Genomic DNA, 13,878 nt, shown 5'->3' on the forward strand with positions numbered 1-13,878 from the left:
CTCTGTGATCCCATGGACTGCAGCACGCCAGGCTTCCCAGTCCATCACCAACTCCTGGAGACTGCTCAAACTCATGTCCATCGAGTCAATGATGCCATACAGCCTCTCGTCCTCTGTTGTCCCCTTTTCCTCCTGCCCTCAATCTTGCCCAGCATCAGGGTCTTTCCCAATGAGTCAGTTCTTTGCATCAGGTGGCCAAAGTATTGGTGATTCAGCTTCAGCATCAGTCCTTCCAATGAATATTCAGAACTGATTTCCTTTACGATGGACTGGTTTGATCTCCTTGCAGTCCAAGGGACTTACAAGAGTCTTCTCCAAGACTGCACTTCAGAAGCATCAATTCTTCAGCGCTCAGTTTTCTTTATGGTCCACCTCTCACATCCATACATGACTGCTGGAAAAACCATAGTTTTGACTAGACGAACCTTTGTCGGCAAAGTAATGTCTCTGCTTTTTGCTTTTTAATATTCTGTCTAGGTTGGTCATAGCTTTTCTTCCAAGGAGCATGCATCTTTTAATTTCATGGCTGCAGTCACCATCTGCAGTGAATTTGGAGCCCCCCAAAAATAAAGTCTGTCACTGTTTCCATTGTTTCCCCATCTATTTGCCATGAAGCAATGGGACCGGATGCCATGATCTTCGTTCTTGAGTTTTAAGCCAGCTTTTTCACTCCTCTTTCACTTTCATCAAGAGGCTCTTTAGTTCCTCTTCGCTTCCTGCCATAAGGGTGGTACCATCTGTATATCTGAGGTTATTGATATTTCTCCCAACAATCTTGATTCCAGCTTGTGCTTCATCCAGCCTGGCATTTTGCATGATGTACTCTGCATATAATTTAAATAAGCAAGGTGACAATATACAGCCTTGACGTACTGCTTTCCCAATTTGGAACCAGTCCATTGTTCCATGTCCGGTTCTAACTGTTCCTTCTTGATCTGCATACAGATTTCTCAGGAGGCAGGCAAGGTGGTCTGGTATTCCCATCTCTTGAAGAATTTTCCACAGTTTGTTGTGATCCACACAGTCAAAGGCTTTGGCGTAGTTAATAAAGCAGAAGTAGATTTTTTCTGGAACTCTCTTGCTTTTTCTATGATCCAGTGGATGCTGGCAATTTGATCTCTGGTTCCTCTGCCTTTTCTAAATCCAGCTTGAACATCTGGAAGTTTTCAGTTCATGTACTGTTGGAGCCTAGCTTGGAGAATTTTGAGCATTACTTTGCTAGTGTGTGAGATGAGTGCAATTGTGCAGTAGTTTGAACGTTCTTTCTAAAATTAAAAAAAAAATCACTGGGGAATGCAAAAAAAAAAAAACATGCATTAAGGCTTCACTGGGTTGTTTCATGAGACTTTGGGTTGAGTTTCCGTTTATAGGTCTAAAGCTCTTTATCACCCAATCCACTGTGCAATTAATGATTTCTCTCTTTCTCACAGGAAACAGGTAGGATTAGAAAATTGTGACTGTTGCATATTTCCCAAAAGACAAATTAGGTAAAAAAGTAATGTTTCCAAGGAGGGAAAAAGTAATGTTTGCAAACTCCCTCAGACAAGTCTCTATCTTGTCTTTACATTGTATATGTACATATACATATTACCTTTACATTGTATACATATATGTATATGTAGAAAGCCCGCCTATTGAACCTGTCTCAAATGAGAGAGTTAAGTTCCTATTGGATGTCATCATTTCCCATAATTTTGCCCCAGGGTGTGTGATAAAAGGGCTCTCCTTGTTCCCACAGAGTTTAGCTATGTCTTGGGGCAGTCCCCTGTCTGTCATCCTCCCAGACCAATGGGATGTGCTATGAGGGTGGGAAAGGAGCCAGCTTCATCTGCTTAGATGTCTGCAGTAATCTCACATTCCATGGAAGGTTGAAAAGTGGTGAGGGTAATATGTGAGTGGTGCTTAGCTCTGTCTTGGTTGGAGGATAAATAAAACAGTTGAATGACCTTTGATCTCACTAACTTTTGAAATTTTATTTATTTTTGGCTGGACTGGGTCTTCATTGCTCCATAAAGGCTCTTCTCTAGTGGCAGAAAGTGGGGGCTACTCTGCAGCTGTGATGCGCGGGCTTCTCAGTGTGGTGGTTTCCCTCACAGGCTCTAGGTACATGGGCTTCAGTAGTTGTGGCACACGGGCTCTAAAATGCAGGCTCAGTAGTTGTGGCCCATGGGCTTAGTTGCCTCACAGCATGTGGGATCTTCCCAGACCAGAGATTGAAATCATGTCCCCTGCATTGGCAGATAGATTCTGAACAACTGGACCACCAGAGAAGCTCGATCTTGCTGATTTTTAGAGAACTGAAACTGCCATTTCAATGCTCATTTATTTTCAATTTTTTAAAAAGGTATAATTTATATATAGGAAAATGCACAGATCTTAAGTGTGTGCAATTCAGTAAGTACTGAAGAATACATATACCCATGTATTGGTATGTAAACTTACAATCTCTGTCAAGGTATAAAGTACTCCTGTTACCCCAGAAAGTTCACCAATGTTCCTTCCCAGCCAATCACCCTCTCCAGAAGCAACAAGTGTTTTAATTTCAGTCACTCTATGTTTGTTTCACCCATTCTAGAACTTCATATGAATGAAATTATACATTATGTACTCTTTTGTGTCTAGCTTCTTTCATTCAGCATAATGTTTGTGAGATTCATCCACGTTATGTGTATAGTTCATTTCTTTTAATTATTGAGTAGTATTCCATTGCCATTCATGACATCCCATACTGCAGTTGATGTTCTCATTTTCCTGGTGGACATCATTATATATTTTAAGAATAAAAATGAGGTATAGCCTCTGGAAAGGAACAATGGCCCATAATCACATAATTCTGAAAAGATGGTGGAGAGATGGTCACACATCTGAAGGAGAGTTAAGTGCTAGTACAGAAAATCTCATATACTTCTCTCAGTTCCTCATTTTGCTTTCCCTGGGAATTCCCTATTAGAGAGGCTGGTGAGATTGAAAGATTTTGACTTTTCAATTGAGATGGTGCTGATTCCTCATGATTTTGTGTGCTACTTTAATTCTTTTTTTTTTTTCAAACAGCCTTTCTTCTCTTTTACTGCAGGCTTTGCCCTTCTGGGAGGACATCCTTGTTTTCTTACCACGGATGATATTCATTTGGGTGTGAATGAAAGTCTCACAGACACAGCCCGGTTTGTAAATCTTCTCTTGGAAGCTTATTTCAGAATTTATGGATACATCTTAAAAAGAAAATATGCTTCTCTTTAAATAGTGGTTTTCCCTCTCAGCATCCTTTGGACTGTTCTCTGTTTTCATTCTTTACCTTTTTACCTGATGTCCTGAATGAATTTCTCTCATCTTCTGGCCATTTTCCATGGGTTAATTTTTTTTTCTTAGCAATTTGAAGAGGCTTCTGATTATAGAATTTCAAACTCCACGAAATTTAGTCATCAAGCATGACTCTTATACTTTTCAGTTGAAGAAACGGAAGGCCAGGGAAATTGACATGTTCAATGACCCATAACCTGCTAGCACCAGCACAGGAAGTAATATTAATAGCTAACATTTAGTGAACATTTATTATGTATAAGGCATTGTTCTGACTCATTTAATCCTTATAAAAACCCAAACCAATTGGCATAAAGAAGTGAAACAACTTTATTAGGGACATACTAGCTACTATAGCACAAAAATCTTAAAATGTCAGTAGCTTAACATAGCACAAATGTTCCTGATTGATGAGATGGAAGGAGTGATTATTTATGTGGCCATTTAGGGACTCGGGATGAAAATGGCTCTGCTGTCTTCAACATGTGGCCTCCAAGGTTATCCTGGGTGTCAACATCCAGCCAGGAGCTAGGGAAGAGTGCCTGGGGACAGGATGCTCACTTCAAAGCCACCTTAGCAGGGAAGCAGCACAATCACTTCCACTTACATTCTGTCAGCAAGTACTAAGTAACTCAGCCCTACCTGGATGAAAGTAGACATGAGAAAAGGCTCTGAATCACTATACTATAATTAGAGACTGAAACATAGGTCCCCTGACTCCCCATGCAGTGCTCTCCCCATTGTATCATGCCTGATAGAGAAATACAGAGCAAATGTCTTTGTTTAAATATCTCACCCTCGATATCAAAGACTAATGATTATTTTCTGAAAACGATATGTCATAAAGCAACTCCCTGCAGACACTGCCTGCTTTTTATGGCTGCAACCCTAGTACGTACTAAAGAATCCACCTCATTTGAATTGCTGAAGAGATTTGAAATAACTCATCTTTAAAACTTTTAGTTATGTTATTTCAGATGGGACAGTGTTAGTATTAAGCCGTGTTGTGTTCATCCTCTGGATGCAAGGGACAAGAAGAATAAATAGACATAAAAGAGTTTTTCTTCTAAATATGCTGTCACTGGTTGGAATTCTATTTGCCTAATAATTCTGTTTCCACCAGAGTGAAATATGCTTTATTCCAGAACAAATATTACAAGCTGGTTAGGGGATGAAGCCAGGGATACAATCAGGAAAGAAGTTTCAGTGGGGATCCTCTCTATAGGACCAAGTGAATGATGGTGAGTGTCACGTGTGAGCTAGTGATTGGAAGAAGGTACAGTTGGAGAAACAGATGATCATTCAATAGAGAGTGAGGTAGTGCAGAAGTGTAGATTGGCAGCCAGAAAGAGGTCAGGGCCCAGAAATCAGGGGAGTGGGCAGGACCCCCAAAGCAAGAGACAAATAGCCAAGCATGGGTTGAAAACTGAGGACAAGTGTAAACATGTTCTTTTCTGTGCTTACTCTCCATACAACAATTGCCACTGGAAGTCCTTCGTTAGAGGAGCTCTACACAGATCCTGGGGAAAACAATCTGCTCACAAGTTCCGCTAGTGGTAAAGAACCCATCTGCCAATGCAGGAGATGTAAGAGACGTGGGTTTGATCCCTGAGTTGGGAAGATCTCCTGAAGGAGGGCATGGCAACCCACTCCAGTATTCTTGCCCGGAGAATCCCCACGGACAGAGGAGCCTGGCGAGCTACAGTTCATGGGGTTGCAAAGAGTCGTATACGACTGAGCAACTACACGCACATCTCATTGTGGGAGAACTGCAGAAGGCTAAACCCCAAGGACAGGTGCAGTTAGGGAGGGATAGGAGTAAATTGTTAAGGTACAAGGAAAATTAGGGTAGTGCAATATCATAAGAGGCTGGAATGGGTGATGGAGATGTCAGAAATGGGGGGGGGGGTAGAGTAGATACTGTGGAAATCTGACTTTCTTTTGTGCACCCCATCACTGCTTCATCTGCCCAAATATCTGACAAACAAGATATGGCTGAGATTCAGAAATTCAATAAATCTAAATTGAAGAAGACAAGAGAAATCCACCGCCTTGAACAGAAGTAATTGAACACGAGAAGCAAGGAAGTGAATCTTAATGGCATCGACCCTGCCGATATGCACAGTACAACCCGTCGCAATTGCCTCCTTACTTTTTGTAGCAGTTAAATTCTGTAAGATGAAAAGAGATTGGATGATGTTTAAATGATAGTGTTGGCCCTTTGGAATTGAGGCAAGCGTACACCTGACATTGATTGACGGTGTTGCTTCACTAATCTGCCGGTCTGGCTGCTTTGGGGGCCTGGTGGAACAAAAAAAATAGTGACTGCCCACTGGTGAAAAAAACCTGATGGGGAAAATACTGAATGTGGCAACAGAAAAAAAATAAAGCAAATTGGGCCAGTGTCCTGAAAACTGTTAAGTGCAATTTCCAAAATATCACTTATTTAATCAAATAATTTAATTATTCATTTATTCAAAAATATTTACCAAATGCCTGATTTTTCTTCCAGGTGTTGTTTTAGCACTGAGAATAAAATGCTAATAAAAGCAAACAAAATACTTTTTCAAGTGGAAATTATATTCTAGAGGGAGGAGGCTTTCACTAAACAAAAAATAAAGCATGAATACAATAGAGGGTTGAAATAAGTGCTATGATGAAGCCAAAGCAGGTGGATCTGTGGGTAGAGTGGGGGCTCCTTTAGATTGGGTGGTCAGGGAAGGCCTCTCTGAGGAGGTGACTGTTAAGGGAAGTGCTCACTGAAAAGACAGAGCAAGGTATTCAAGGCTATAGGGAAAGCATCTCAGACAGGAAGAGCTGCTGGTACAAAAGCTTAAGGCAAGAAGAAGAAGAACAAGAACAAGTTTGATGCACAGGACAGCCGGCAACCTTTTTATATCAGCAAATAAACATGTTTTAAACTTGCGAATTTAAAAAACAATATACCCTTACAAGCTGGTTCTGTCTCAGCCACCAAAAGAAGGAAAAACCAGATCAAGAAGTAAAAGACCTAAATACACATTCAAAATAAAATGTATTTTTTTTTTTTGCATGTATGCTATGTTGCCTCAGTAGTGTCCGACTCTTTGCAACCCTCTGGACTGTAGCCCACCAGGCTCCTCTGTCCATAGGATGCTCCAGGCAAGAATTCGGGAGTGACTTGCCATGCCCTCCTCCAGGGGATCTTCCCAACCCAGGTCAAACCTGCATCTCCTGTGGCTCCTGTATTGTAGGCCAATTCTTTATCACTGAGCCACAGGGGAAGCCCCATTGTTCTTTTCTTACGTGATTACAATAATTAAACCTGTTCACTTGTCAAAATATAGTGGGTGAGGGGGACAGGGGACTTCCCTTGCAGTCTAGTGGTCAAGACTCCAGAGGCATGGGTTCCATCCCTGGTTGGGGAACTAAGATCCCTGCATGCCATGTGGTACAGCCAATATATATACAGCTGACTCATTGGGAAAGTCTCTGATGCCTGGAAAGATTGAGGGCAGGAGAAGAGGGCATCAGAGGATGAGATGGTTGTATGGCATCACTGATGCAATGGACAAGAACTTGGGCAAACTTCGGAAGATGGTGAGGGACAGAGAGGCCTGGCATGCTGCAGTCCATGTGGTCGCAAAGAGTCGGACATGACTGGGTGACTGAACAACAACAACCAATATATACAGCATATATATATATATGTGAATTCTCTTTAGCTAAGTCTCAGTTGAGTATCTGAGGGCACCACTGGGGAGTGAAAGGGAATGCTCAGATGGAGCTGTTGACTGATATTGTGGAGGAGCTGGTATGTCAGGGTCCCAAGACCAACCCCAGGTTCAATGATTCATTAGGAGGATTCACATGACTCAGGATATGGTCATGGCTAAGATTCACTACAAAAAAAGGATACTAAGCAAAGGGAAAAGGCACATGGGCAAAGGCCAGGGGAGACCAGGCACAAAGTTGCAGGGGTCTTCTGCTGGTGGGGTCACACAGTTCATGCTTAATTCCCCAGCAATCAGCTGTGGCCACATGTGTGAAATGCTATTTTCCATGGAAGCCCATTAGATACAGAGTGAATAAGATTTTTATTGGGGACTGGTCACATAGGCACTGTCTGCCTAGCATGAAGCCGACTTCTAGACTCCCAAAAGGATTCTGTTCAGCATAATCCATAAGTATTTTTACAAACAGTTTAGGGAGTGAGCCATCCTTATTGTTTCCAGGAATGGTGGAAACCCTTCCACCAAAGTTCAAGTTCCCAGATGCCAGCCAAGGACCAATCTAGGAAGCAGGCCTTTTAAAGATAGCCATCTCAGGACTGCTGTGTTAATTCTCTTTTTTTCCCCCAAATGGCCTATGATCTCTCTTCTGAATTTTGCTAAACTAGTAAGGACATGTATCCTACACCCATGGAAAGACAGCCCGAAGATTCAGTGTGGATCCTCAGTTCAGTGTGGATCCCTGTAAGGTCAGTCTCCCACTGGTGAAAATTGACCATTGCTTACTTCCCTCTTTAGAAAAGTCTCTCTTAGTGACTTTTCCCCACCCCTAACATATCAGAAGCCGCAAAAGATATACATATGTATTCCATTACATTGGCTTCAAATTTGAGGTTATTTCAGATTTTGTTAATTCTCAGGTGCTCTACCAGGGTCAAGGGTTGGATGTTCTATTTTTCCCTTCACTCCGGGCTTGTCTTTTTAGATATGACACCTTAGCATGACTCAGATCACTTTTTCTTTGGAAGTTTAAAAATGGATGAAACTTAGCAACAGCAGTGGGACATTATCACTCAAGTTTCAAGCCTTTCTGTTTCTTCCATAATGACAGCTGTTCATGCCTAATGCTCTGAGTCCACTATTGAAAGGTTCATAATACAATAGCTTCACAGTCATTTTCACTTTAACACAGTACTTAGTAAAACAGCTTCAGGAAACCTGTGTATGAAAGGCACCATATAAAACCAAATAATGTAACGTTGTTCTACTCTAATTAAGTCCCCTATAGAGGTAATTTACTTATGGTAGTGATTGCTGAAGTGTTTTCTGCCAGTGTAAACCAGTAGGAAGGAAACTCAGCATAAACCACTGTAGTGGTTTCCTAGGGCTGCCATAAAAATTACCACAAATTTGGTGGCTTAGAAACACAGATCAAAAAAGAAAGAAAGAAACAACACAGATCTATTCTCTCACAGTCCTGGAGGCTAGAGGCCCTAAATCCACATGTCAGCAAGGCCATGTTCTCCCTGAAGGCTCTAGGGAAAAATCTTTCCTCACCTCTTCCTAGCTTCCGGAGGCTCTCAGCAAGCTTTGGTACTCCTCAGCTTGTAGCTCGGCTTGTAGCTTGTCACTCCAGTCTATGACTCCACCTTGATCTTCTCTGTATATCTCTGTGTTTCTTCTCCTTTTCTAAGGAAAACATCTGTCACTGGATTTAGGGTCCAGCCTACCCCAGCATGACTTCATCTTAACTAATAACATTCGCAAAGACCCTACTTCCAAACTCGGCCCCATTCTCAGTTTCCTGGTAGATATGAATCTGGGGGACACCATTCAACCCATTGGGCTTGGGGGTGGCTCAGTGGTAAAGAATTCACCTGCCAATTCAGGAGGCATGGGTTCGATCCCTGGGTTGGGAAGATCCTCTGGAGAAGGAAATGGCAACCCACTCCAGTATTCTTGTCTGGGAAAAATCCCATGGTCAGAGGAGCCTGGCAGACTACAGTCCATGGAGTTGCAGAGTCAGACATGACTTAGCAACTGAACAACAACAACATTCAACCCACTACATAACTACATATCCACATGGCTCTCCAGCAACATGGAAGGGTTTCAAATCATTGTCATTCTGGTAGTTCAAATAACGGAAGTTATAAAGGAATTTGTGGATGAGACACAGTCCTTAAGAGTAGGAATGTGAAAAAAGAGTAGGAGTAAACTATTGTCATATTGAAAGGAATTTGAAAAGCTGGAATACTGTACCTAAGATATTTATAGTAATGATTTTAGGACCAAAAAAGGTAATCTTATTTAGGTTTCTTGGTAAAATGTTGGCACATAATGGGAAATATGTACCTAATTGGATACTAATAAATTTGTACCTAAATAGGAAATATGATGTCCCCATGAATCTTTACAGAGGCCACCAAGCAGCATGGAAATTTTATGTCCTTGGGTAAATAGTAAGAAAAGCCAGTTGTTCACAACATGAAATATGATATAGTTCAGAGGCAGTTTGCCATAGTGTGAGAGTAAGGGCTTTGAAGCAGGGTTGGACTTTAGGTCACAGCTAACACCACATTGGCCCTGTGGTTTGGACCAGTTGCTTCTGAGACTTAGGTTTCTCAGTTGTAAAATGGATGTGCAAATATGTATCCCAATGAGTTATATGAGGGTAAATCACATAGTGCTTTTAAAGGACAGGCACATGGGAGAAATTCATGTATTTTTCATTGAATCAAGTTAACAGTCTAATTCAATCTCAGGACAAGCTCTGACTCAATTCTGGCCATCTTCATGGTCTCCTAGCCAGTTTACACTGACCCAACACTGAAATTCTTATAGTACATTTTGAGGAGGTCATTATGAATACCATTATGCCCTAGCCATTTATCTCCGAGGTCTTCAAAACTAGGAACTAACATATACATCAAAATAGTCTGCCCATCATAGAAGCCTACCTGAATAAATTGAATATGGCAATTTCATTCAACTTACCTGGGCTTCCATCTTTGAGGTGAGCCAATCTAGGTGTGCTGAAGGTATTATTTTGTTTCCTTATCATTCTTTTTTGTTGTTGTTGTTTTTGTTTCCTTATCATTCTTATATTGATATAACTAAAATTATAACCTGGGTAGAGACTATCAGAGCACTGGAACATTCTCCATCCCAGAAGGAGACTCAGTCAGCAAGTTTATTCCTTGGCCAATTTATACTGGAGTCTATGCCTCCTCTAGGGCCTTAGCTGGTTTCCATAAAAAATAAAAACAGGAAATGCCCATTTAAAAATGATTACAGGGTTCTCAATGGTGTCATTATACACAGTCCAAAATTCCTCTCACTGTTGGCCAATCAGTTATTCAACTGGTTGGAGAGAGACATCATTGATAACGTACTGGAAATTAGGGGTGAGAAATGGAATATTTCTTGCCATATCAGTAAACAAGGAAGTCTCAGTCATCAGCGACTGCAACCCTCCAATGTGAGTTGGTGAGCCCTAAGGGCACTCAAGAAGGAGAATACCTGTGATCTAGCAGCCATCACAATGGTGGCCACTACCGAGGTGAGCCCTGAGGAAGGAAGCTCAGGATGTGAGAACAGGATGCTGGCCCCAGATAGCCGAGATGAGTATGAAAGGAATGATTTCAGTGAGCCCAGACTCTTGAATCTTTCCTTACAAAGAAAAGTTAAGTTAGGTTAACTTTTGAATTAAGTTAACTGAATTCCTTGTTAGGTTACCTGGTTTTCTTTAATTAACAACAATCTTCAGATGTTCAGACTACCTGCCCTTTGTTAACAAAACTTCTATATAACCTGGCTCCTCACCTCCTTGGAGCAGTTCTCTCCAGGTTACTTGAGATTCTGTCTCCCAGCCTTGAAGTCCTAAAAATTCCCACCGGATAAAACATAACTCTCAACTTCCAGGTTAATATTTTTTAAGTCAACACTAGGGCACACAGTAATTCAAGACAGGATAGGGACATAGGGAAGAATGCATGGCATGACAACCTGTGCCTGCCTTCAGCTTTTGCAATGCATCCACCACGTTCTGATAGTTTAGGAACTACTCAACTCTTTCTAAGCATATCAGGATTGTTGAGTGATTGCCCATCTTATCCATATACATGTATGCTCTTAAGATCTGGCCCAGCACACTATTTGGGTTTGGGGTTTTGTTTTTTTTGTGTGTGTTTTTAGTATCTGTTTACCCACGCACAGGGACTCTGCATCAGGTCTTCCTGTGGCCGTAGGAGACTTTGTTTACAGTATTTATTGTTTTGTTTTTTGCTTTATTTTGGCTTTCTGGGTGTTTTAGTTAATTCCTAAACAAGTTTTGATTTCATACCAAAGGGGAAAATATTAAAGAATAGAAACTTGAGATTTCAAAAATTTTTTATGAGTTATTTTATATCAACCATCCTTTTCATGCCTCCTCCACACCATCCCTTCAAAATCATTCTTGACCCTGCATGAAAATACCCAGTATCAGGGCATTCTTTATAGACAGAGCTATCTTGTTCCATTTTTATACGGTCTGACTTTTCTGACCAGAATTCATAGAAACTGACTGAGTGTTCTCTTTTACATTGAATTAAAATAGATCTTACTATGACTTTTCTCAATGTTCCTCTGTTTTGTAGTATCTTCATAAACTCATACATTTTAATATATTAATACTTGAAGGTTTCAATTCATTGCAGTTAATACTCTTATTGGTGCTTAAATTGTACCCTATTTGGCCAATGTGATCTGTCTTCAAGTTGGCTACTGGGTCATTTTGACATAACGCTATTAGTCTTTGATAACTCCCTTGCACATTTCTTCACTAAGGCCAAGAATTAGCCATTACTCTAGGAGGTTCTATTTCATTTTCAATTACTTTCAAAATCATGTTTGGGAGAAATTTCCTTCTTTGAATGGTAGGTTTTTTTCTGGTTATTACAGTCATACTCCTTTTGGTAAGAAAAAAAAAATACTAAAAGAGATTTTTAAAATAGAACCACCAATACGCCATCATCCAGAAATAATCAATGTTAACATTTTATCTCCTCAACTATCTTCCCATTTAAAATCCTATGTCATGCTCCTCCTTTTTCTAAACAACAGGAAAAGAGATAATGGTGGAAAATAGTTGCCATTTAAAAACATTTAGGCAAAATCAAGTTGAATAAATATTTTAGCTTGTTGACTATTCATTTTAAATCCTCATATAGCTAATTAAACATCCAGAGCAAATTGATCAGTGTGAGAAACTTTAAATTTGGGTACTTTGGATTTTGCAAAAGCTGTTTTGCCACCATTGTTGACAGATTCTTAAGACTGCAAAGCTGCAGGAATCCACTGGAAGGCAAACAAAACTATATGTTCAATGGAAATGAAGAGGGACCAAAATGAAAAGTCATTACAGAGCCATAGAGTATTTTTAACTCTGTCAACCTTTCACTTGTAACACATAACACAGCTCTTACAATATTTAAAGCTGGGATGTTAAATTTCTGGAGGGCTATATAGAAAGCCCAGTGAATCCATGGTAAAGAATTCTCCTGCCAAGCAGGAGACCCAGGTTTGATCCCTGGGTCAGGAATGTCCCCTGGAGGAGGAAATTGTAAACCACTCCAGTATTTTTGCCTGGAGAATCCCATGGCCCAAGGAACCTGACAGGCTACAGTCCATGGGGTCACAAAAGAGTCAAACATGACTTAGCAACTAAACAACAACATAGAAAGCCCAGATTACTGTTAGTGGGCCTGTAAGTCCAGCCCAAATTACAGGTTTGTCATTGTTTCCAGTGAAAAGTTTTGTTGTTTTTTTCTAAGATTTTTAGTAGACTGGAAGAAAAATAAGAATGGTGATTTCTCTATGATTTATAGTGCCTTTAAACATAAAGCAGAAAGCAACATTATTGACAAAATAATATTGACTATTTAAAGATCTTTAATATCTTTGTTTTCCCAAGTGATTCCAATGTGAAAACACCTTAGGAGTTGCTCCTTCCCCCATATCACTGAATCCATTTCACCTGCAGCTTCTGTGGCTGAAGGATTGAAGTGACATTGTCTATTAAGCTTTGTCATGCTCCCCCTGGCTCATAGATTCTTTAATGTCCAAGAGGCTTTTATTGTCTATAGAAATATTCCCTATTCTTTGCACTTTTGTTTACAGTTCAATATCTTAATCTTATGTATTTAGCATTTCTATAAACATAAAAGGGCTTCCTTTGTGGCTCAGACGGTAAAGCGTCTGTCTGCAATGTGGGTGACCTGGGTTTGATCCCTGGGTATGGGAAGATCCCCTGGAGAAGGAAACAGCAACCCACTCCAGTATTCTTGCCTCGAGAATCCCACGGACACAGGAGCCTGGTAGGTTACAGTCCATGGGGTCACAAAGAGTCTGACACGACTGAGCGACTTCACTTCATAAACATAAAAAGAGTAAACATTAGAAAAAAGAGCAAATATTTTTGTTTGTTTTGTTTAGTCACTCAGTCATGTCTAACTCTTTGCAACCCCATGGACTATAGCCTGCCAGGCTCCTCTGTCCATGAGATTCTCCAGGCAAGAATACTGGAGTGGGTTGCCATTTCCTCCTCCAGGGGATCTTCCTGACTCAGAGGTCAAACCAGTGTCTTCATGTCTCCCGAATTGCAGGCAAATTCTTTACTGCTGAACAACCGGGGAAGTCCAATATAATATTCTTATGAATTTAGCATTTCAATAAACATAAAAGAGCAAACATTAGAAAAAAGAGCAAATATTTATGGACTTAAAAAATATTCACAACCTAAAAGCTAAGAGTTATGTTTTATTGTGCAGGAATTTTTGTGACTTCAAGCCCAGGAGGCAGCATCTCAAGTAACCCCAAGAGAACTGCT

General features: G+C 40.6%; 1 protein-coding gene across 2 annotated transcripts in view; it reads left to right on the forward strand.

Annotated features, from left to right (window-relative positions):
* The window catches only part of OTC (ornithine transcarbamylase), a 65,512-nt gene that overhangs the window by 25,028 nt on the left and 26,606 nt on the right, over positions 1-13,878 (forward strand). Inside the window, exons 4-5 of one of the 2 annotated variants that reach the window (XM_070462013.1) lie at positions 3,074-3,161; positions 7,676-7,756. In XM_070462013.1, the coding sequence (XP_070318114.1) occupies positions 3,074-3,161; positions 7,676-7,756 (169 nt within the window). The remainder of the gene's footprint in view (positions 1-3,073; positions 3,162-7,675; positions 7,757-13,878) is intronic. The other variant, XM_020913679.2, reaches the window with a different exon arrangement.

This window comes from Odocoileus virginianus, chromosome X, assembly GCF_023699985.2.
Source record: "Odocoileus virginianus isolate 20LAN1187 ecotype Illinois chromosome X, Ovbor_1.2, whole genome shotgun sequence".
Lineage (NCBI taxonomy): Eukaryota > Metazoa > Chordata > Mammalia > Artiodactyla > Cervidae > Odocoileus > Odocoileus virginianus.